General features: G+C 43.0%; 1 protein-coding gene across 1 annotated transcript in view; it reads right to left on the bottom strand.

Annotated features, from left to right (window-relative positions):
* Window positions 1-26,632, bottom strand: part of CALCRL (calcitonin receptor like receptor) — a 321,773-nt gene that overhangs the window by 96,590 nt on the left and 198,551 nt on the right. The window contains exons 8-10 of the mRNA XM_085648706.1: window positions 17,926-18,079; window positions 10,929-10,989; window positions 10,774-10,840 (exon numbers count right to left, since the gene is read on the bottom strand). Of these exons, the coding sequence (XP_085504832.1) occupies window positions 10,774-10,840; window positions 10,929-10,989; window positions 17,926-18,079 (282 nt within the window). The remainder of the gene's footprint in view (window positions 1-10,773; window positions 10,841-10,928; window positions 10,990-17,925; window positions 18,080-26,632) is intronic.

Raw genomic sequence — 26,632 nt, 5'->3', positions numbered from 1 at the left:
CAGATAGACATTAGAATTTAATTTCCCTTCTTAGACTAAGTCTTGAGCTTTTGCCCTATGGTACTCAAGGAGAAACTGCAGTAATTATTCTGTTTCATCCCAGTGGGCTCAATCATACCTTGCCAGTAGGCCATGTGTATTAGCAGTACCCACTAATTAGCTGCTTGCGCTGCTACACGTTTGCCCGAAGCATCAATAAGCTTCAACTCTTTATCCGGGGGGGGGGGGCATCCCCAAATGCTTGAGAATTTGCTTTCTTTCTCGCATTTGATACCACTAAAGAGTCAAGTGGTAACTGGCCCTTAATAAAAATGCGATCTGTAGGGGAAGGTTTATATTTTACTCTAGGTTTATAGAGTTTATATCTTACTCCTTTACTCTAGGAGTAAGAATTCTAGCACGGACAGGGTCTTTAAAACTATCGTCTGTGTGCTTTAACATACCTTTGAGCATAGGGATTAGATTTGTGTGTTCCTAGAGTGTCAAAGAGAAAATCTTCCTCTAAAGACTCTTTATGTAGCTCCACCCCATGGTATTATGCTGCCCTGGCAATAAGCAGTTGGTATGATAAGTTGTCATCAGGTGGAGTTGGCCTGGCCGGATAAAGATCTGGATATGTATCTTGTGGAGGATCAGTGATGTAATCTGTCAAAAGATCTGGTAGTTGTGCCTCATCATCGTTAGTGTCACCTGTGTCAAGTTGAGGTGGAGAAGACTGACTAGGTGTAATATTTAATGGATCAAGCTGTGGTGAAGAGGGAGGAGGAGGAGATGGAAATGTGTGGAAAGGGCTAGTGCCTACACTTTTCCTCTTCTCAGGAATTTTGTATGGGTCGTCATCATCATCTGGAAGCTTGTGCTTGGATGGTGATTTACCATGAATGTGTCCTGTATCTGGATGAATATACAGTTTCTTCTGCCTAGGATCCAATTTAATAGGTACAGTGTCTTTATTTGGATCAGTTTGTGTTGCAGGCAAGTCTTTGCTTTTTGGCATCGAGGTTTTCGGAGCCGAGCTGGAAAGTCCCTTTGGTGCTGAAGATTTTGACTCCAAGAGCTTCTTGGGTTTCGCTGTCGAAGGTTTTGGATCCAAAGTTTTCAGTTCGGAACCGATCTTGGATTTGGAGCTCAAAGGTTTCGGCTTGAAAGTAGGCTTTGGCCAACTTGGTGTGTTTGGTGCCGGGCCCGAAGGGGGAGCGTAAGAAACCTCATCTCGGTGCCGACCTTGGCCTTGCGGCAGAGGTGGTGCCGAAATCTTAGATTTTTTAGGGACGGTAGAAGGGGGGGAGAAGGTGTGTTGGTACTCACGTCCCTGCGGCACATCATCGTCTTCGAGGTCAATCTGCAATTCTGAACTGGAGTCAGACGCAGCCAAAGCCAGCTCTTCTTCTGCTGCTGATACCTCTTCTTGTTTGGAGTCTTCGCTGAAAAGATTTGGTGTGACATCCAACCACTGCCGCTGAATCTCTCGACGTCGAGCCCAACGATCATAGAGAGTTTACTTTGATCTGAAGGATCGGCACGCGTTGCAGTCTTCCTCCTTGTGCTCGGGGGACAAGCACAAATTACACACCTGATGAGAGTCTGTGCACGGATATTTCATGTGGCACAGAGGACAGAATTTAAATGGGGTCCGTTCCATCCACGTGGAGCCGAACGGATGCAGGCGGACCGGATGGGCGTCCACAGATCTAAGGATCGAAATGTCAAAGTCTTGAGTTTTTATTTGAACTGCGGAAAGAGAAGCGCATTCGAGAACAAGACAGTTGAGGTAGAGAGAAGTAAGCACTGAGTGGGAACCCAAGGATCGATTACAAAGCGGAACGCAACAATACCCGTCCAAACTCAATGGCGGACAAAACCAATCTAACAATGTAGTCGATGCCCATGCGTACTATCACCAAAAGGATGTCACCTACCCCGTGATTGGAAAGACTTCTTCGAACAAAAACAACTTGCAAACATCCGGACCCAACACTAGATGGCAGGAGTATGCAAAGCATGTGATCTACAGCTCACATGCCTCTAACAAACTATTTTAGATAGTTATAAAAAATCCAATTTGAAGTTGAAGTTAGCCTTTTCTAAATATTAAGAAAAGTAACTTTTTGAAAGTTACCTTTTCACAGCCTGATCCTCCTAGAGGCTAGTTTGCATTTGTTCTGCAACTTCTCCTATCTAGAGGTTAGCATTCTAAAAGGTGGAAATGCCTCACAAGAGCTCCATAACAGGTCACTGTGAGTGACACGTCCACTAGAACCTTAAAAGGCAGGAAGCAGAATGCTAAGACAATTCTTGTGTGTCCACATTTGGTTGATGAATGACCCTACTTTGTCATACCAGACTTCTGTTTCTGGACTTTACATATAACACTTTGGGACGTTCTTGAAAGGCAGGAAACAGGATCCCAAGACAATGCTTGTGTATCTAGTGTCAGTTGCTGAAGGACTCTGCTTTGTTCTACCAGATTTCTGTCTCTGGATTTATTGAGGGAACAGTGCCTGCTTCAAATAGAATTTAGATGGTAGATGTGGGAAGACACTAGGATTACCATATTACACTCCAAACAAACACACCCAGCCTTTACTGCTCAAGTTTAGTGTGGAGAAGACTTTCACCATTTTTCATCTGCCTAAAGTGGATAGGGTTCGCCACGGAAACATTTACCCCATTGGTTAGGTCGTGCCCAGGAGTCATTCCCACCCACTAGCTCATGGCAGGTTTAAATGTGGCACCTCCAGGCACCCACTTCAGAATAATTTCTAGACCTCAGAAAGAACAAAAGAGGGCTGGACCTGCTGTCTGTGACCTGAGAGAATCCCAGACGGACTGGACCTGCTCTCTCTTGTACCCAGGACAAAGATGTGGACTTCAAGGGACATACGGCCACCCTCCCATACAAGCTACAGGGATACAACAAGCTACAACATGTCTTTCCTGCAATTTCCCAACTGACTTGTGGCAACAGGACTTGAACGGGACCCTGCTATTGGCTTCTACCTGACACCCTGTGGGTCTATAATGGTCTTCCCTGAGGTCCTGGGGTCTTTAGAAGTGTAATTCTGTGGCAGATTGGGACTTAAAATGAAAATCCTTGAACAGGACGAGCCTGGTTGGTGCATATGATCTGCGATCCATTGCGGTCTACCATGACCATTTACTATCATTAACACTTTGTGTTTCTTGGCACTATTCCTACTTTAAAAATGTATATCTGTGGTTTACCTTATTGGATTTTTGTAATTTTGTTTATTTAATTTTACTCTATTTTCCTAATTAGGTTTGGGATTTTTATTGCTTTGCATTTCGATTTAATTACTGTTTTGGCACTGCATAAATATTTTACACAGTTAAGCCTGTCTGCTTTATGTCATAGCTGCATAGGGGTTGAGTTAAGGTTAGTTAAGTGACTTTGAAGGATCCCCTTCACAAGCTTTATGATTATTCCTTGATGTCAGTAGTCAGCCACCACAAATAATAATCTAATTACTTAAAGCCATTGGCTAAGAAGCTGAAATTTACCAAGTTTAGATTTTGTCTATTCCTGCTGCAGAAATGTAATAGTGGCTGGCAAGGAGAAATCAGTGACCGGGCATGCTGATTATGTGATGGGACAGCAGAAATATTATTCCGCATTCTGTGAATTTGTCCAAAGTTGGCTTTAGACTGCCAGCGACTACTGGAGATCTCTCTGGCATTAGACAATGCAAAAAAGCTGTGATCAGCTGCCATCTAAGTGGGTCCAACTTCCAACTGACGGGGTATGTTTTATACATTCATGAACTGTGTTGAATGTACAACATTCAACATAACCTCAACAATATAATTGTTTGGGAATTTGTAAGTCTGTGAGCTCTAGTAACTTTCAATAATTTTTGTCTTTTGGGCCATTGCTACATCGACACCCTTTTCTTACTTGTATGTTGATCGGGTAAAATATTTCATGTTCTAAGCAATGGTTTTAAATATTCTCTCTCTATATATATATATATATATATATATATATATATATATATATATATATATATATATATATATATATATATATATATATATATATATATATATATATATATATATATATATGTATATAAACGTGTCTCTCAAGTTGTCCAATGCCCAAGATGATATGACTGAATAAACAGGATGTAATCCCTTGACTTCGAGTGCCGGTTGCCTTTCTATGACGTTTGGAAAGGTTTTTGTTGATATATATATATGTATACACACACACACAGACACACACACATATATATATAAGCAAAGGTTCAAGTGATGGTATAATTAGACATTGTAATAATATAAAAACTATTGTTTGAAACCCCCCAAAAACCTCTAAGATGCACCTGTTATAGTTTACTGAGCTACCTATAACTGGCATCCCGCCACTTACTGCTTATGACCCCACATATTACATCACTCATGACATGTTAAATGACATCATTGATAACATCATTGTCATATGCAGCAAAGAATGTGCATGTATGGATCCATAGCATGGAAATAGCAAAAGTCCTGGATGAAAGCATAATTTTGCATGTTGAAAGTTCAGCACTGCACCGTTTATAAATCACTAATGTTTGGGTGCAATCCCCGTCAAACAAGATAAAGACTCAGTGCTCCTAATGTGGGTTGCAGACCTATGCTTGAAAGTAGGTTGAGACTGAAAGCAAAAGCATGTTTCAAACAAGCATTTGGTATGCAATAGGTCTCGCATTTGCGAGTGTTTGAGCTCTTGGCATTGTAAATTACAATGCCTTTTATTTATGTGTTTTGAAAACCTGTGGTGCATAAACAAGCGCTTTGTACTCACAGTCGTTGCATACAACAAGCAAGGCTGGCAGTAACTGTGCCTCTTTTACTGCCAGCCTTGCTTCTCGAATGCAAAGCGCGTGTTTACGCACCAGTTGCAGGTTTTCAAAGCACATAAATAAAAGGTATCATCATAGCTCCATCTCTTGCAAATGCAAGACCTGTTGCATTGCACTGTTGCCTCCTAAAGCTTGGGAGCAGTTTGTAGTGTAACAGTAGTGCAACCTTTGGCTTCTGTGTAGTTCGGACAGAACCATAAGTACAACTTGCCAAAGCAAATCAATGAAGGAAGGGCTAGGGATGTGATGGATAAAGAGAACTCTCCAAAGGATGGTACATAGGTCAACTTTAGAAATGTTACCATGCTGAAACGTCTTAAAGCAGCACTGAGAGGTGACAGAGCAGAACTCTGAAACAAATGAAAGTTGGTCCTGAGGCAAAGAAAAATAAATGTGTGACTGCGGTGCTACAAGACTAGTTTTAAATATCGCGGCCTTGGAGCAATGCAGTTAGAACCAAGGAGAAAAAGACAATACAGATCAATAGGCATTGTATCTTATATCGACAGGAGCGTGTTGTAGCCTTCTCTACCACACTGTTGGCTCTGTGATCTACGAGGACAGATAATTTCCTCATTCCTTGTAAACAAGAGCAGATGTCTTACTCCTAGGAGGACACAAAAGACAAGTAATCAGCTACTTCATACTTAAGTCTGTAATTGTACAAATGAGGCAGCATAATGGTCTTCTTTATGCCTTCTAAATCATTTTTAAATAGTTAATTGAAAGACATTATTTATAATCGGATCTCAATATGGACACTGTCACCGCTCTTAATTTATAAACAGGTCTATCACTTCCTTTTCATTTGTTGTAATCCATACTTACACCCAAACCAGTAGATCTTTTTGCAAAGGGCAACAGTGGATGTCTGTTTTTCTGTATATTCTGTAATTGCACTAAAAATTTGTCCTTCATTACCTCAATCTTGCGGATATTGGATCAAAGCTCCCCGTTTGGGAACGAAGTTGCTGCTGTAAGTAGATAGCCTCCATACTCACTTCTTGCTACAAGGAATGATCCATTTTCAGGCCCTCTCTAATAAGTTTAATTCTATAGTCATTTCAAATAATATTTTCGCAAAGGCCTACAACACAACAGATGTGATTTCTTTCCACCTACACCCTAATAAGAGGCCTGAGCGGCATACTTCGAAACATCATATTAGAGCATACAAGCCCATTCATTGTGGAAGCGGGTCCGCAGATACATTAGTTATGGTTTAAAGTGTGGAAAAGAGAAGCACGCTGAAACGGGTGTACCAAAGAGTGGGCACAGCTTCAGATCAGGGTCGAAGATCAGCAGTTTTCGAAACCAGCAGTGAATAAAGTACTTACAGACGGAGAATGAAACAATGCATGAATCTCACATTGGCCCCTGTGTGGCGAGGGTGGGCCACTTACCTGAGTGGATCTTACTGCGATTAAATGGAGAGCCCTGAAGTGAGCAGCATTAATTTCGGGTAGTATACCAGACGCACTCCAGGAGAGAGAGGATCGTGAAGAGACGTGGCGGCAGCCCCTTAGGCGGCGAGTACGTCTATGAGAATGAATCCAATCGGGGCTGCCTGGCATTTTAAGTAAGATAAAGTGCGACGTAACGAACTGACATGCAGAAGATAAAGCAGGCAGGGCCCTATATTTAAAAGTTTAAGACCGTAGCGTTGTGAAGACAATGACTGCTGTTTACATAAGATGGCGGCATAAAGCTGCTAGATGGGTTAACTCGCGATTAGGGAGGGGCCGGGCACAAGTTTTGTGGGAGGGGTGGGGGGGTTGGAGGTTAACGGTGAAGCATATTTTACATTAAAAGGTAAAAAAAAAACTCTTGGCAATGGCAAATTAGTCTCTTGCCCCTGCTTCACTAATTTAAATTAAACAACCCCCAAAAGGCATGCATCCCAGTATGGGGATCACAACTAACAAAACTAGTCTTCAAGCCGGAAGTCAGGCGCCCTTGGCTGGGGACGTGGGCGTGGCCTGCTCCGGCAAAAAGAGAAACCAGCGTGCCGTGCTAACGCGGGGCTCCCATGCTGAAGGGAGAGCCCCGCGGTGGCGGCCGGAGTGCAGAGAAGCCCCGGGTCCCAGGAGGGGGCCCGGGTGAAGAGTGCGGCGGCCGAGGCTGCTCATGGCAGCGCGGGGCTCCCAGGAGTGTAGAGAAGCCCCGTAAGAGAAGTGCTGCAGCCACGAGGAGGAGCCCCCCCCAGAAGAGCAGCCCGGTGAGTGAAGAAGGGCTGGGGGGCTCCGTGTGGGCTATTGTTGGTGCCTGATCGAGGCACAGTGTCCTTTTGGCATTCTGAGCGGCCCCGTCTTGCAGCGGGCCTCTCCAATGGGGCTGGCATGTGGTCGGAAGGGGGACAGGAGATATGCACATCGCGTGTGTGGACGTGCATGTTCACGTGCGAGTACACAGGCTCCAATCCGCCAAAAGCCTTGCGTGTGCCCATCTCCTGTCCCACTTCCGAGGCAAGTCAGCAACAATAGATCTCGCTGGTGACAGCGCTTTTGCGCTGTGTTCGCCAGGCGAGACCTAAAAATCTGTGAGAAAGGCCAACCTTTTTGTTCACAATAGATATTCCACAAATGGATATGGGGGCACGTGCCCATATCAAATAGTTTTAATGCAGTACTGTAGACAAATTCTATGTAACAAGGACATTTTTAAGGTGTGAATGTTTATTTAAGAGAACTTCACTGAAGATGTTGACGCACTGAAGATTGTTTAATAATGTAGAATGTAGAGGTGCCCCTCTTAGAAGTGCTTTATCTCTCACTGACGTTATAACTATGGCTCTAAAGCTGTATGCCACTGTGCCCATCTCAGGAACATTTGTAGTGTATTTTATTAAACTATGGAGCATAGTCTATAGTGCCCAGAAAAAAGGGGTATTTACCATGGCAAATTAATTCCTGTCAACCACAACACTTAAAGTTGTGGATCATGTGAAATACTTAAGTATGAAAATTGTCTACACCTGTAGTGTGTAGATTTTTTTCAACGCCCAAACCTTATTGGACTGTGTCACAGCGATTGTATGATTTCATCGGTAATGTCAGCAATGATGTCATTTGAGATTTCCCCACCCCATAGGAGGCCAGTCTTCTGCCACGCACAGCCAACAGCCAGGCCCTGTGCCCAACCCCTCACATGAGCACATCCACCCACTGATGGCCAGTGCCCCATTGCTGGCTAACCCTCCAGGGTCACAGAGCACCCCCCACGGACACCTCTCCCTTCTTTTTTAGAATTATTTTTACTTCAAATTAAATTTTTTTTTTAGCTATGCTTAGTTAATTAAAAAATTGCATGTAAAAAGAACACGATACAAGTTAGCTGAAAATTACAATTAAAAAGACATCTTAAGAGTTATTACTTTGGTACTGGTGCTAACAACAATTTTACACATAAGATATAAAGTGCATTTGGAAAGGATTCTTAAAGACCTGTCAAAAAATATTCGTCTTTAGAACGGAGCCAGCAGCAATGTATATGGAGGGCTTAAGATTAATTTAGCTTGTTTTACGTTGCAGTATTTTTTTACGGCTTGGGTCAAAAATCCAATTGTCTGAAGATTCAATCTTGTATCCCCCTGTTAAAACAGGCTATAACTGCTTGTTAACAAATTCACACTCCCAGTGAGTTGAAACAATGACATAAGATTTATCGTTGCTCTGTCAGGAATACACAACAAATACAAATAATTTGGTTAATAGTTTTGAGGGCTTGAGTACAGCCTCTGCAGGATTTATTAGTTCTTTTTGCAAGCTATTTCAGGCAGAGGTCCAAAGTTGGAAAATCACCCAAATACAGACGCATTATTTCAACTTTTTTATGGAATGAATAAATAGAACTTGGGTATTCCTGCTGCGCCTTTTAGGACTGGATGGTTACCCATGAGTGAGCGCATTTTGAGGAGATGTTTTTATCCTCCAAAAGCGAAAGATCATAAGTAATTTTGTTAAAATGTTTCCTAAAGACTTGAAATGAGGTGGGAGTTCCCACAGTTTGTTTATTTGTAGGGACTCTATACCAGACAGTAGATAGTCACAGTGTGGGCCCATGTCTGTATATAATTCAATCCAGAGCCTTTGATCTAGTGAGTCTTCCTTGGCTGCTCTCAGTGTGTGAAAGAATTTGACAAAGGCTTGCATATTTTTGCCACATATGGCCAAACTCCAACCTGATTTATGCTGATTTATGCTGGCGGGGCATTCCGGGGCAGTCGAAAGGGCAGCCTATAGGTGTTAAGATTTAATGACTCTAGCCATTCAGATTTTCGGCTGCAAAGTGCTGTGCGGCCGTAGGTTATGGTGGGCAGAAGTTTCGTTCTAATAACTTCCAGTATGGGGAGGAGCAAGAAGCCTCCAATCCTCTTCTGAAGGGATAAAAAAGCAGCAAGGAGAGACCTCGCCTTCGCTTTCATTTGTTCTTTATTTCATAAAAAAGTGCTGTTTGTATCAATTATCACTCCCACAAACTTGCAGGCTTGCTCTTGAATTAGTTTGTAGTTATTTAGATGCCAGGGTCCTACTTTCTTACATCTTTTTTGGAATGCTGTCACCTTTCTTTTTGCGACGTTGATGTCCAGATTATTTGCTAGAGTGCAACAGCCTTTGTAGACCGACCTTGATTCTGCTGAGATCTATGCCATCAGCATGTAACATACTCGTCAATGTTTTCCCTCCTAATTTGGGTACCTGTGTATTTGTCTGATCCAAGTCTTGGGTGAGATCTTTCAGGAAGAGGTTGAACACACACACTGCTGTTTATGGCCTGTTGTGGTCTGGATCTTGTTGGAGACCCATGTTCTGTCTTCTATTTTTATCCTAATCCAGGGATCAGTGTGGAGTTGTTGAATTGCTTTCAATAGTTTCTCTAGTATCCCTCAAGCTGCAAGTTTGGAACAGAGCATTGTCCTGTCTATGCTATCAAAAGCAGCTTTCAGGTCCACAAAACAGGAGCGCGAGGGGCTTTTACGTTTCTGAGGATTTCGTATTGTCAGGACTAATACTGTCAAATTAGTCAGGATGCCCATCCCAGGGTGAAAGCTGGTCTAATTATTTTTGCAGTACTGTTGCGGGGCTACAGGAGATGATCTCGCTGGATCGAGTGGCACAAAAAAAAAATGATTTTGTCTCGGGGGTGAGGAGTACTCCCACCCCTGCCCTGTAATTGCGGCTGCAGCATTTCTGTTGATATTGTGGCAAGCTAATCAGATTCCTTGGCACAGCAGAACCGGTTTGGCACATGATACTGCAGGGGCCAACAGGGAAAATACCCTCTTGACCAATCAGATAGCTCTTTTTTGTTTGTTACTTTGTGATACCCCAGGAGTACATCCAGATGCCACTAACTTTTGAACCTTAATTTCTCAAAAAGTTTAATAGGTTGACACCAAACCTCCAAAAGCACAATTTTCTGAGTGAAGCTCTAGCTTTCGCCTTCAAATTCATATGGGAAATTGCATCAGGAAAACAAATTTAGACACCTCCTCTTTCTCTCGGCCCAAGCATGATAGATCTCCCTGAATCTTTCTAGGAAGAACCTGAGGTGGTTGAACCTTTATTTTGGAACGTTTTGTGAAGATTAGTGAAATGGCGCCAAAGTTATTAGCATAGGTCTGAATCCTGCAGATCTTTATTCTTATAAATGTGCACATCTTTTGTCTTTTAAACAGTATGCTTTTAGACAGACACATACACCTCAAATCTACAATCACAATGTTCCTAACAAAAGTCCTTCAGCCCATTCTCTTCGTTATCTAATAACTCCACTATTTTCTTTTTGTTAAACTGAACAAAGACTACAACTCCCTATATCTTTGCACACAATCACATGTTGTCATTTCAAGCTACCAATATAATTATGACTAGACAGAAAAGTAACAAATAATTCAACATACCAATAAAGCTGCACATATGGGACCGTGGATTATATACAGTAAATGTGTGTCAGAGCTGATCCAGCAACTGTGAACACAAATATGAAACACATGTTGAATATCCAGACTTTATATAGATATTATACCATTAGATTTTGAAATTGAGACACACTTACTTGTCATTGTAATATACACTTCTGGCAATAGAATGTATGCAGGCAGGAATCAATGGGAATCCTAAAAAGTAAAAGCAAAATGCATGTTGCAACTTGCACTTACATGAATTCGGTCAATGAAGCAATCGAAGCTTCAAGTTCTGCCACAGACAAGGAATATAGTGTAGAAAATCATACAAAGAATTAAAATATTTTAAATTTGCAAATACATTTTTTTTTGTATGTAAACATATCCAGTAGAGGCGCATGTGCATCAAAGTACAACCATTTTGAGATAAAATTCTGATATCAATGCAGGAACCGGGCCTGATTCATTTTTTTGGGGTATTCACAAACTCCAAGTTAATAGTAAGTTTACGAACACTGCAGTCGGGGAGGAGAGCTCTGCACATAAAAAGATAGGACAAGTCTTTTTCTGTAGTGTTCTCCGCCCTGGCTGCAGAGTCTCCACAGTCACAAACTTATAATTAACTCGTAGTTTGTGAATACAAAAAAAAAAATAACGAAAACGTACACAAAAGTGTAAGCTTACCTTTGTGAATCTGGCCAGTTGAGTTTTGTACGTATGAACAAACATTAACAAGCTATCAGCTCCTGTCACAACAAGACACAACATGGTTCACTGTGGTAGAGTAATGGCTTAAAGAAATTAAAAGGGGTTGTTGGAGAAAGCTATAAATAGAGGCTTGAGGTGAAACTTGGACGATTACTACTGCTCGTTTTCTGGGGCATATTTACAAGCCCTAACTGGAGTGTCACTTTTTCTGACGCTCCAGTGACGTTGCGCCATTCTCAATATTTACAAGGTGTCGCTAAGCCACTTAATGGGGCTTAATGCCACCTTGTAAATGTTCCCCTTTCTTCCACAGTCTTCAGCTGTAAAGGGGCGGGCAATGGGTATTGCTGTGGGCGTCCCACTGCAACAATCATTGCTTTTTGATGCTGCCCCAGATTTACAAGGCTAGGGCAGCGCCAAATACTAAGGCCAGGTAATACCTGGTCCTAGAATGGCAAATTGTTTTTTTCTTTCTACGTGTGCTGCATTCTGCAGCACACATAGAGAGAGCATATGCCATTATTCATTGTTTATGTGCAGGAAGGTGTCCCTTCGTCACCCATGCAGCGCAGGCACCCTTGCGTGGGTGATAGGCAACTATTTTAGCGACAGCGCTAGGGAAACACACTTCTAAAAATGTTGGAGCGCGCTGTTGCCAAATTTGACATAACACCGCGCTCTGACATTATTTTAGTAAATGTGCCTCTTTGTTTCTTCCTGCAAGGCCAGGGAGCTTAAGTGAAGTTGTCAAGGACAGGTGTGAGTTGCTGACTCATTGCATTGTCACTGCCCTGACATATCAGAGCTAAATCAACTCCAAAGACCTTGGTCCCACATCCCCCTCGCCCCACACTCCCCTTCCCAGTGTTACTGGTGAAGAAATGCCCCTTGCTGGGTGAATATGAAAGCAAACAGCATCATACAAGAAAAATCAGTTCCAAGATGCTACAGGAATTAAATGTATAATTTCTTCACAGCACTTTTGCAAATGATCAACAGTCGTGAACTGTATCCTACGGAAACCGTTTGTAAGGGGTCAATTGGCTTTTCCATTGCAGAAAAGCTCCTTCAGTCTCCAAGCGCTCACTGCCAATTGATAAGCGATCTGGTGCTTGTGAGGGCCATCGTGAAGTAATGTAGTATTCCAGCATTGGCAAAACCAACAGGTCTGACTTGCATTTTGAATCCTGACAGAAGCATTTAAAATCGTGTTGCAGTGAAAAAAGCAAAATACATTAAAAACATTTTTTTTCTGTATATAATATAATAGCCACCTCTGCACTATAATACAGTCATTTCACAGCAGGTGGATGGGCAAACTAAACAGCCAATAGCAAGCGGCAGAGAGAAATTCACCTCAGGGTGGAGCCACAGATCTGATAAGAACTGATAATAACAGGCGCTGTCAATTCAGACCTAAAAACAGTGGTCTCCGTCATAATTTAGCCAATGAACATAACGTTTATATTGGCAAAATAAATCTTCAGCTGTGTGGTGTAAAACCCCCTTGTTAATGCAGTACTTTGAGAAGAGGGCTGATAACATGCAGCTGCACTCACAGCCCCCCTATTCCTGGACACCGAATGTGTAAGTAGGAAAGAGTGCATGATTAAGTATGCAGACTGACAACAAACGTGATGAATGCACGCAGCAGCTGAAAGGGTAAGTGGGTCCTGGAAAGGCTCGTGTGTTTAAAAATTACGAAATTACTAATAAAAGCACATTTCCTGGAATGTGTGCACGAGCAGAGCTGCATTTACTGCCACACGGATAAATGGGGACTACTATCATAGGAATGCAATACCATAGGAATGCCAATATTCAGATTAGAAGTGGAGACCATTTTGGCGAATGTAAAGTGAAAAGGTATTGAAATTGGGAGTGTGTGCCCACCAGGCAATTCCAAAAGGGAAGCAATCACTTGTTAGTTTTGGCCTAATTAATATCTGGGTGGAAAGGGACCCTCCGATTTTAGGAGGGAGTGATAGAATTCAGTGATGGAATTTCCTTCTCTGTAAAGACTATTTGTAGTTATGGGTGAATTTCGGCAAATGAGAGCAGCACTGTAGGATTTTAAACACCGCCACAGTTAGTAGACACAACCTGAAATTTGCAGACATGGTGTAGAAATAAAATGGACGATGGCATCTGATAATGTCAAATACACCAGTATGTAAAGTGCAATGTTACATAACTTAAAAGACGTAGGGCCAGATGTACGACAATTGGACTTGCTGACTTGCAAATTGCTTTGCGACTCGCAATTTGCAAGTCGCAAAATGCAATGTCCAACAGTGTCTCAGACACTATTTACGATTCCCAATGGGGTTGCAAATTGCATGCCTCATCAATATTTATGAGGCAAGCGCAATTTGCGATCCCATTGGGAATGGCTAGCACTCCCAGGGATGGTAGCCAGCTGCAACTTTATGGAGCCGGATGCCCGCACAAGCGCGGAGGAAGATACATATTCCCGTGAGTACTTAGACATAGACCTTGCTAGAAATCATTATATTTAGATGATTAATTACATGGTGACTTGCTGATGCCTCTCGCTCATAAAGATGCAATAATAACATCAGGAACACGATAAACCATAGACTATACCATTTGCTGATCCAAACACCGCATTTGAACTTTTAAAACAAACACAGCAGATAAGGAATCTTTTGAGCCCTGAAGAGGTCCCATGAGGGACGAAACGCGTTGGCAAGCAATTCTGTTGTGTATTATAAAGAATGACGTTTTTGGAATAAAAAAGGACAACGTTTTTCTACCATCAAAAATACGATTGTCTGGTCTTTTCATTTGGGAAACTATTTACTCATATTCTGTTCTGTTCTCACAACATGATGCACAATTGCCTTTACAAACAGATTATTTGTGGTTTTCGTGTGTAGGGTCAATTGTGTGTTTATGGTCGCCTGCTGGGGTCAGTAGACCACCATGTCTGGGACTGCTTTTTAAATAAAGCGATACCAAAGGGGATGATGGACGGAGCGTTTGAGCAAATCAAACACTCACCCCAGTCAACTGATCTGGGTTTAATCCATCATCATTCTTTAGCTCACTCCACCACCCCAGTTCAGACATGGCCATATGCAAACCAGTCTGACCCTGTGCCTCATGGGAACAGTCCAGCCCGAACTGCCAAGCCATGTCTTCCCTGGAACAGAAACAAGCATCCTGGGACCGGTTTCGGGTTCATAACCCTCATCAGCCAGGCTATCTTGAATCCAGTGGCAAAATGAGCAAGGGACCCACGTCTGGGCATACCCTGCCAACTTAGGGTGAACAAAGCAATACCAAAGGGGATGATGGACGGAGCGTTTGAGCAAATCAAACACTCACCCCCAGTGAACTGATCTGGGTTTAATCCATCATCATTCTTTAGCTCACTCCACCACCCCAGTTCAGACATGGCCATATGCAAATCAGTCTGACCCTGTGCCTCATGGGAACAGTCCAGCCCGAACTGCCAAGCCATGTCTTCCCTGGACCAGAAACAAGCATCCTGGGACTGGTTTCAGATTCATAACCCTCATCAGCCAGGCTATCTTGAATCCAGTGGCAAAGTGAGCAAGGGACCCATGTCTGGGCATACCCTGCCAACTTAGGGCGAACAAAGCGATACCAAAGGGGATGATGGATGAAGCGTTTGAGCAAATCAAACACTCACCCCCAGTCAACTGATCTGGCTTTAATCCAGTATCCTACTTTAGCTCACTCCACCACCCCAGTTCAGACATGGCCATATGCAAATCAGTCTGCTTTTAAATAAAGCAGGTCTTTTTCTTAAATGCAGCCCCTTTTCCTTAAAAGAAAACAGGATGCATTTAAAAAACAAAAATGAAACTTTTCAGCTTCATTTACGCATACACTCACAAAGGTGGTTTACCAGCTACTTGAAGTAGGTGGTAAACTGCGAGTGTTTTCGACCACAAAAATGTTTGCAAAACAACAGTACATGGCATGGTGACTCGCTATTAGGAAGGGACGCCCATTCCTCATAGCGAGAGTCGCAAATGCTAATTTGCGAGTCAGTGACTCACAAAATAGCATTTGTACATGCCTGGAACCTTTGTTGCTGTCGCAAACGGGGCGATCACCCGTTTGCGGCCGCAAAAATGGGTTGTACATCTGGCCCGTTATGCCAATATTGAGATTTTGACCAAAACTACACATTTTCTTTAAACACACTGAAATAAAAATGTTATGTATTTAGTAATTTTTCCTATTTTCATCCTACTTTAAAGTTGGACCTTTTTTTTGGACTTTTTTTATTTTTTGTCATTCTCAATTTAATCATAAAAGCGGTTAACAATTTGAGTGTTTTAGAGCCGTGATACCTGCAAAATTCATACTTCTTGCCACTTTTGGTACTAATGCATTGTTTTTATCTTCTTATGGTTTAGTCAGATCATCAGGATTAAGTAGCAACAAAAACTCTCCTCCCCTTACACTCCTGAGCAAGGGTCTCCAAATTAGTGGTGTTTTATTTTTCGAGCAAGAAAATTACAGAAAGAACCTGAATTGTATTTTAGGGTGTGCTACAACAATGTTCGCTGTTGCACAGGTAATACAGGTTGATCTCACACGTTAATTATTCAACTCTCCTGCCCTCTGAAGGATGAAATATCAACAATTTAGTGAAACCGTTAACTGAGTAGATAAAATATGATTTAGCTTCATAAAGTCAGATGGACTGCCAGCCCCTAGACCGAACTCCCAGGCACGAAAGAAATTGTTAATTTTTATGGACAAATATCCTTAAATAAATTAAAACAACAATGTCCTCTCTATGTTGTCAAAACAGAAGCTTGGTAACGCTTGTGGAATTAAATGGGTGGTGTCATGAAATATAACTAAGAATAAAGGTTAATAACCATTTTCTGCCCGGGCTGCCTCATACCAGGAGGACAGGATTTCACTGGAAGGATTCAATGGAAGAGGAGCTGACTCTTGGTAGTGCCAGTGGGCTCTTGCAAGGTTTTTAGGCAAGGCCCCATTATGCTTGGAAGCAATGGATAACATGGAAGAACTGAGACTACCTGTGTGGGATTCACAGAACGCCGGCTGGCCTCAGCACAATGCACTGCCAAGAAGCAACGTTGACACCTAGTCAGATCAACACTCTAGATGGATTTAAATGAAGCGTGGGCATTGTGTCAGGTTGACACAGTATTGAGGACCCGCAATCTACAATAAAACACTTAGGAAAGGCATATGGAATCAGTAGACAACCTGGTCTCTGAGGAATACCTTTGACCTCATCTAGTGAGTGATTATTGCACCCACGTATATCAAGGACAATTCTCTAAATGGCGGGAGTGCGTCCACTAATGAGAAACTTGTACAATATGATCTTAGTGTTGACTCAGTCTGGGACCTTCTCAGACTCTGAAAGTGAAACACACAATATCTAAGAAAACAAACCTTGGTCTTGACTATGCATTTAAAGGCACTCAAGAGCATGTATCAGAACTGAATGGGAATTGACTGGCTGCAGATTCAGCAAGCCATTGAAGCAAAACAACAGAGGATTGGCAGTAGGAAATATGTTGTACAATGTGAGGGCCTCATGTTTCTGGGAATATACTCCATAACACATATAGCACATGAATGCAGAAAAACTAACACTCAAAACACAGAATAAATGCAAACAGACATTTGCTTAATAATTGGACACATATTTAGACCGTTTGAGAAATGCACTGAAACAAACGAAACGTACAGCATGCAGTTGACAAAAGGAGGGATGGTATGTAAAAGATTCCCAGGGTGCTCCTCCTGAAAGCAATATTTGAAGCCATTTAAGAGTGTCTGATACTTTTGCTCGGCTGGCCAGTTCTAAAAAATGTACATATGAACAAAATACACAAAAGAGAAATCTCTTTTGAGAATATAATTTCAATTCAAAATGATTTATTAAAACATTTTCCCTGTCACCCACCTGCCTAATGTTTTGGGGATCCATTATCTCATCTCTGGAGGCCCAGGGAAGATGAAAATGAACTTCAAAATCCCTATTAAATCTGCCCTCACAGCTGGTGGGTCTGCAAGAAGCTACTCACGCCTGTTCCACTCAATATCAGTGTAGACCCAGGAGTGATGTTGAAGTCAAGTGGAGCTGGAAGACATGTAGACTCTTTTTAGCCCTTTCCTCTGCTAAATCCCATCTTACAGTGTCTTCACCTAGGGACGTGAATTCGACAGAAGGCTAGTGGCCACGATGGGAGGGTCTCAGCAAGTCAGTCGCCAAAGACCATGGGACAGCTGTGAACGATCATCAGGAAACTCAAAAAATGCTTTTTCGTCTTATAAAAACTCAGGCAATTACAGAAATGTTATCAGGTGAACAGAGTGCTGGAAGGTAGGAGTGTTTTTTCCTCAGTGTTCCCCTTTAACAGTTCAGAAGACGTATTAAATGAATATACATACCCCATCCAAGGAGATAATACCATATCAAGTGTTGTTTCTCAGCAAACACAGCCACCACAATAAGAGTGTGCAAGTAAATGCCTTCACACAACATCCAAAAGTAGTTGCATCCCATCAGGTAGAGGTGAATAAACTGAGATATTTTGCAGCTGACCTGAAAGAGAATAAAGAAGAGAATATATATTTAGGATTTTATTAAGGCTGTCAAATAATGGTATTTTTAATATAGACTGCTGGAATGAGCAAGGCGATATTTGATTTATTAATTTTGAGCTCTATGTAGTGCAGAGCTGCAGACTGTCTCTGGGCACATTTAAAGACCATAATACAACCAAGCACTCTTAAAGGGATGTAGATTGTTGTTACACAAATCAATTGGTAGTGGCCAGACTACTGTGCAGGTCCTGATACCAATATATGTGACCCCCGTGCCCCGGAGGCAACAGTTGAGGTATACAGCTAACATCACCGGGACACTGTGATGGTGACAGCTGAGCGGCAAAGGGTACCCAATCAGTAGTCTCCGATGTGGTCTTTTAAAGATAATTGCATTTTCTACTGTAGCCTGTGTTGTATGAGACATGGTGGGGTTAGCATGTTGTGCAGACGTTTATTGCTTTTATTGCATGTTTATTGCGTTTATTGCATGTTTGATAACAGGAGACCTTCTGACTGGTCCTCCCTGGGTGTGGTTGGATGACAGAAGTGGTCGCTGTGTTCATTGCCGGAGCTATGAAATGCGTATCGATATGTCTCCAAGGATGTCTCAATCACTAAAGTTCCCTACCGTAAGTTATGGAATGAGAGGCCTGACAGTAAAAAGACTATGCAAATGGCAGGAGATTGGTGCAAGGATGTGCAAATGCCCCGCCAAACCCATATAGTGCACTTCATCAAATTAGAGCAACTCTGGTTAGCTACCAGAGAAACAGATCCTGTAGTATGTGATAAATAACATCATTTTTAGGTCGAAGCCTACCAGACAGCCCAGCTTAACAAGATCTTGGGGGCATTCGGAACGTTTCCCTGGGAATGCATTCAGCCCATTGCTTACCATTGGCTTTGTGGTTTGTAACTCACATTTTCTTGCTTTATATTCAGTGGAGGCTGGCATCTACGGGGGGAGGGCAAAATATTATAGAAAAAAATCAAATTAAAATAAAACATATCTACGGCGTCGTCCTCTCTTTCCGAACTCTCCTTTACTGGAACCGGATACTGGAACTCCATTGCCCAATACTGGCTGGAACATGTGAGCAGCGCCCTGATTGGTGGGAGTGCCTTCACTCAGCGCTGCACAGCACTCTGGAGGCCTGCACTTACTCTCAACCCAGCTGTCTTGGGACAGCTGGGTTGAGAGGTTTAACGTGTGCATGTGTGACTGGCTGTCGCAAGACGGCCTGCCCAAAAAACATGGGCATTTTAAGCAGTGCATTCGACAGCCCACCCTCCTCCCTGCTGTCAGTCAGCAGCAACCCCGCCTCCGTCCTGACGCACAGCTCTGTACAGGGGATGTAAAATAAAATGGTAATAAAGTACCATTTTATTTCTCATCTCTGGGGCTTTGGGGGCCGGAATTTTAAGTGGGACAATGCTCCTCCTCTCCAATGGAGGAGCCGCCCCTGTTTGTTCTTGCTGGCTTTATTTGCTTTAGGCTGTCCAGCTTGAGTTCATCCCTTCCGTTGCCCTAACCTTATTCACAGTATTATTCCGAGTGCTCCCTTTCTGTAAACAGGCATCTAAATCTAATTCTTATCTGTTACATTTGCTGCACATTCATACACAGAGGTCAAATTTCAGGCTTTGTCTTCCAGGGAGCTTTGTGTTTACTTTTCTTTCTCTGAGTTCAAATTGAGAGAATTTCTGTGACAATCATGCTGGCTACTGGGGGTAATTCTGATGTGTGCTGGAAACAACTATTTTAATACCATCAAAACATATCAATACACTAGGTAATGACATTTCCTCACATTATCGTTTGTGCGTTGTATACTTTTATCAGTAAAACTGTATGTCTGAGCAAATGTATTGGTCATTTCGAATGAAGATATGTTGTCTGTAATAGCAGTGTGCTACCACACCATGCATACTCCACTTTACTCAACTCCACTCTACACCACTCCACTCCACTCCACTGCACTCTACTCTCCACCACTCCACACTATGCCACTCCACTTTGCGCCACTCCGCACTGCGTCACTGCACTCTAGTCTACGCCATTCAACCCCACTCTATTCTACTATGCTCCACTGCACACTTGCTATTGTACTCTGTGCCACTCCACTCTGTGTCACTTCACCCACTCTGCATCACTCTGCAACCCTGCACCATGCCAATGCACTCTGTACCACTCCATGCCAGTGCATTATGCACCTATCCACTCTACACCAGTGTACTCTACTCTGAATCACTGCACTCTGTGTCACTGCACTCTATGCCACTGCACTCTACCGTGCACCATTCCAGTCTACGCCACTTCACTCTTCTCTGAAATAATCTACTCTGCGCCACTCCACGCCAATGCAATCTACGCTGCACGAATCCATTCTGCGCTACTCTACACCTCTTTACTCTAACCCACTGCACTCTACTCTAACCACTGCACTCTATGCCAATGCACTTTACACCAATTTACTCAAAGCCAATGCACTCTATACCACTATAGTCTACTCTGCAACATTCTGCGCCACTGCACTCTATACCATTGCACTCTACGTCACTGCACTCTGCACCACTCTGTTCTACTCAGCACCACTGTACTCTACGCCGCACTACTCTACACCAATGCGCTCTATGACAATCATTCTATGCTACTCTACTATACACCACTGCACTCTCTAACATTGAACTCTATGCCACTGCATCTACGCTATTGCACTCTATTCTTCACCACTCTATTCCATGCCCACGCATTCTATGCCACCACACTCTAAGCCACTCTACATCACCCCACTCTTCCCCACTGCATTCTAACCTGCACCACTCCACTCTGCACTGCTACACTCTATGCCATGCCACTCTACTCTGCAACACTGCAATCTCTACCACTCCACTCTCTGCCACTCTATAGCACTCTATGCATAATGCACTGTATGCCACTACACTCTACACCAATTCACTCTATGCCACTCTAATCTACTCTGCATCACTGCACTCTACGGCAGTCTACCCAATACCACTGCACTCTACGCCGCTTCACTCTACTCTGAAACAATTTACTCTATGCCACTGCGCTCTATACCACGCTGTTCCACTCTGCAATATTCCACTCTACACAACTGCACCCTGCACTCTGAACTACTGCACTCTACACCACTGCACTCAAAACGAATACACTCCTTGCCACTGCACTGTATGCCACTATACTCTACTCTGCAGCACTCTACTCTATGCGACTGCACTTTACTTCACTGAACTCTATGCTACTCTATTCTACTCTGCGCCACTCTACTGTGCGTCACTCTTCTCTGTGCCACTGCACTCTGCACCAATGCTCTCTACGACATTGAACTCTACGACACTGCATTCTGCAACACTGCACTCTCTGCCACTGCATTCAACATCTCTCTATTCAGCACCACTTAACTCTATGTCAATGTACTGTACAATACTATGCACCACTGCACTCTACACCACTCTATGCCACTGCGCTCTATGCCACTCTACCCTAAGTCAGTGCACTCTACCCAATGTAATCTACATCACTTTACTTAAAACCAATGCACTGTACGCCAACGACTCTGCACCACTGCACCCTACGCCACTATACTCTACAACACTCTACATATTTATGCTCTACATCACTGAACTCTACGCCTCTCTTTTTCTACTCTGCACCGCTGTACTATATGCCACTTCTCTCTACCTCACTCTACTCTGCAACACTCTATGCCACTGCACTCTAAGAAACTCTACTCTGCATGACTGCGCTCTAAGACACTCTACTCTGCAAGACAGCACTCTCCACCACTGAACTCTACGTTACTCTGCACCCCTGCACTCTATGCCAGTGCACTCTATGCCACTACACTCTCCATCACTCTAATCTACACCACTGCCCTCTGCACCACTCTAGCCACTGCACTCCAAACCCCTCTACTCTACACCTCTGCACTCTATCCAGCACCACTTCACTTTACACTGCACCACTTCACTCTACTTTGAAACAATCTAGTCTACGCCACTGCACTCTACGTCACTCTATTCCACCCTGTTCCACTCCACTCTAAGTCATTGCACTCTATGCCACTGCAATCTATACTGTACCACTCCACTCTACTCTGCATCACTCTACTCTACACCAAAGCACTCTACACCACTTTACTCAAAACCATTGCACTCTACGCCACAGCACTCTATGCCAATCTACTCTGCACCCACCATACTTTATGCCTCTACTCCCCTCATCAGCACTCCACTCTGACGATATACTCCATTAAACTCTATTCCACTCCACTCTACAACACTCTACTCCACTCTATGCCACTCTGTAATGCTCTTCCCAACTCCCTCTATGCCACTCCATGCCACTTTACTCCAGTCAGTTCTATGACACACTACTCCACTCAACACCACTCTGACACTATATGTCACTCCACTATACAACAATATACTCCACTCTATGCCACTCCACTATACAACAATCTACTCCACTCTATGTCACTCCACAACACTCTAAGCAACACCCTCCACACCACTCCAGTTTGCTTTACACCACTTCACAACACTCTACAGCACTCCACTCTACACCCTTCCACTCTATGACACTCTACTCTCTCTACGACCCTCCACAACACTACTACCCTGGTCTTGCACGACTGCTTTGTGCAATGCCAAGATGTGTCTTCGAGGCATGAGTCATTGTAAAAGTGGGAAGGCTCAAATCAACAAAACTAGCTACTCAGCCATCCTGGCAAATAAGAGCATGTTTAAGTCTTAGCTAACAGGTAATGACAAACTAGATGACAAATCAGAGGTGATTGCAATGACCAGGGCATTGCTCGAATTCAAAATCAATGATGTAGCAACAGGTGTGGTACTCTTGTGGGAGAACCACAAGAAAATGGCTGAAAGGGTGTCACAGTTGGCACACACACTGAAGGAGCTGCAACCACAGGTGATCACATTGCAATGATAGATATATGAACTGACAAACAGCATGCAATTATTGCAGGTCAGGCTGAGGGCGTGGAGGGCTGCATCCAGCAGAGCTATCTCAGGATTGTGGGACTTCCAGAGTGATTGGAAAAGCAGGACAAAGTTGGCTTCCTGGAAAAGTGGATCAAAAGCTCCGTGACTCCCTACAGGCTTTCCCTTTTCTTCTCCATAAAGAGTGCCCAAAGAGTGCTGGCACAAAGGTCTCCACCAGGCTCTGTGCCTATGCTGATAATTGCCAAGATGCTGCATTTAAAAGTTCAAGATGAGATCCTGCGGGCAGCTATGCAGGCTGCCCACCTTGAAATGGACAATCAGAAGATCCTAGTCTGCCCTGACTATACACTCTTGTGGTTCAGCACCAGAGGGCCTTCTATACAGGAGTGAAGCAAATATTGAAAGACATGGGCATAAAATTATTCCTTGATGAACTCAAGATAATATCAAGGCACGCCTCACATATATATATATATTTTTTTTTTACAGAATGGGGCCTGGTGCTGGGCAAAGCAATGGGGGACTTTGTTGCAAGCGGATGCTTCTAGGAAATGGAAATAAACGCTAATGCATAAAATCCAGGAAGAAATGTGACTCACAACTAAGCTGTCTTGCAAACCTGTCGAAAAAACTAGCCCAAGATGCCATAAAATTGGCCCTTCTGGTGGTGACATCATTCAAAGACACAGCAGAGGCCACTGATACTGCTCAAGCAAATCCTACAGCAGCAAAAGCTCTGCATCACAAGAATCTCCATTGCGCTCAGAGTCTCTTTCTGGCATGACTCCACAAACTGATGACAACCTAATATAGAACATCTGTTTAGCATTCTTACAGGCCTTATTGCACCATAGTTTAACTAGCTGCTGGAAGTTCTCCTCTTCTGCAGGGCCTAACTACTGGCCAGCAGGGTAAATGACACATTTCTTGTCCTCATATTTCTTTTAATGTTGATTGTTTTGTGCTGTCTGTACCACTTTGTATGTTTGACATCTACATGAGGCATATTCCTCTAACACTGCTCATGCTGACAATGGGGCTCTGCCTCCTTTCCCTCTTACTGCTGCCTCCTTTTCCTCTTTAGTGCTGAGCCTGACACCTGGATCTGTTCGACTAGTCCCTTTCCACCTGCATTATTATCCAACAGTTTTGATGGCTCAGATAAGTAACTGCATTGGCACACCAGGGCAGGGGTTATGTGAAATTTGTGCAATATGCTTTCACGTAATTAAGAGAACTTTCAGAAAAATTGAGAGAAATTATGCGCAATTCTGTGAAATACAAATCGATCATTTCACACTATATTTTAACGTGAAATGCATTCTCCCATCAATTTTTGTTAGGACACACTGTGTGCTACAAAAGTGCACACAAAAAAACAGTTGTCCCCTGTTCTTCCTATGCATTCGCTGTAAATTGTTGCCGTGAATGGTGCATAACTATGCGATGTGCCATAACTGAGTAATTTTGGGAATTGCACAAAACAAACGATGTCAAATTACACAAATTACATGAAATTTAAATTTCACTCAGGCATAGGTAGGACTCTGCGACCTGCAAGCTGCATTCCACAGCCCCACATAATGTTGACTAGGTTCATAAGAAAGTTTGGATGGGAGGCCATTTGCCCCTGCCCTATGTATTAAAGTTACTGTTGTAACTCTCTCAGGCTGGGAATGACTACACTTTTTGGCTTCTGACTGCTCCATTGATACAACAGCATCTACTTCATAAACAAACTGCTAGGCAGGTAGTGTTGGCTAACAGGGATGAACAGTTCACCAAATACCTTTATGCTGCAACCAGCTATCCTCATCTCTTCTTACCTGGGATATTAGATGTATGCAAACTACTAGCAAGAGGTATGAGATATGGGGGCATATATTGCACTACTTCAAGAGCCTCATATCACTGTGGCTGAAGGGGAAAGACTTCAAAACCACTGGAGAGGACAGGTCTTCTTCACAAATTACTCTTTTTATACCAAGAGGGACATCAATCTGAGTAAGAATGGGGGACCCCTTACAATCACTCATAACAATTATAGATACGAAATGGAATTCTAGATGGTGACCCTGTACTGCTGGGGGGCATCTATGCACCAAACTCAAAGCACAACGCTTTCTTAAGTGAACAGTCTGAGAAGTTTTTCCACTGAGTCTGTAGACCCTCGATTCTGGATGGGAACTTTAATTGAGTTCTAGACATTAGGCTTGACAGATTTCACCCTTTCTTCCATCAAGCATCGATGACACACAATGCCATAGGACTATCCCGCTGGCTAGTGCATTGGTCCTTGGCTAAAGCAATGTTATGTGATGTTAATTAATTTTGTAGAGTCCTTGAATACCCGAGGGTGTCTTAGCGCTGCCTTGCAAGGAACAATAGGGCTGAAGATATGATCTAGAGGAGTTTAAAATATGAGGGACTTAATGGGTGAAAAGCCATGTTTTAAGAGCTTTCCTAAACTGTCAAAGATTGGTTAATTCTTTAAGATCGAGGGGGGAGAAAGTTCCACAGTTTTGCAGTCCACACCACGAAACGTCTACCTTTGCGGCCATAGATATTAAGGGTCTAGTGGGAATGTAATGAATTAGATATTCAGGTCCGATTTTGTGCAGTGCCTTAATGGCAGAGCACAAAGCTTGAAGGCAATTCTTTTTTTTATGGGTAGCCTGTATAAGTTGTTAGGTGCAATGGCAGCTGAGCGATATTTAGGTAGTCTGAATACCAGACATGCTGCAGCATTTCGCACTGTTTGCTGCTAAGTTAGTGGCTTTTGCTGCATGTTGATGTAAAATCTGTTACAGTAGTCCAATTTTGATTGCATTAGGGCAGTAATTACTGTTTTTGCAGTATTGTACGAATGTAGGGTTACATTTTTCTAATAGGATTTTAGAAGATAAAAGACGAAAAAGGCCATTTGATTAACCCGACTGTCAAAAGTCAATCGATTGTCAAAGATGACACCCATGTGACTGACATTTTCAACTGGGATTGGCAAGGCACCCATGTCCTGGGGCCACCAGCTGCCTGACCTAAAGGAAATATTGTTTCCGAAACAGAAGAATTTCAGTTTTTCCGAAGGTGAGTCACTCGCCAATTTTTCCATGCGATTGTGGAATCGCATGGTTCCGTGGTCGGGGTTACCTGAAACCGCGACCACAATTTGGGTATCATCTGCATAAGATATAACAGAGAAACCAAATGATTTTATACGTTTAGTCAATGGTGTAATATACAAATTGAACAGGGTAAGGCTTAAAGAAGCCCCCTGCGGCACACTGCATGGAAGGGCGAAGGGCTGAGATGCGTAGTCTTGTAATGCTACAACTTGCTCTCTTTCGGACAAGATATAAAGAGGGCAAGTGCTGGGGTCAAAGTTTATTTCATTCGTTGCCACATGACTACCATGTCCGCTTAGATTGGATGTATGCTCAGACTCCATCTGCCCCCTTGTTACCCTAGCTAACTATCTTGGAGGAAACCTCTCTGACCATGGCGCACTGTTAATTGGACTGGACTGGGGGAGAGTTCTCCTGTTGCGATGCTCTAT

Source organism: Triturus cristatus, chromosome 3_2, assembly GCF_964204655.1.
Source record: "Triturus cristatus chromosome 3_2, aTriCri1.1, whole genome shotgun sequence".
NCBI lineage: Eukaryota > Metazoa > Chordata > Amphibia > Caudata > Salamandridae > Triturus > Triturus cristatus.
This window is presented reverse-complemented; position numbering and strand designations above follow the sequence as displayed.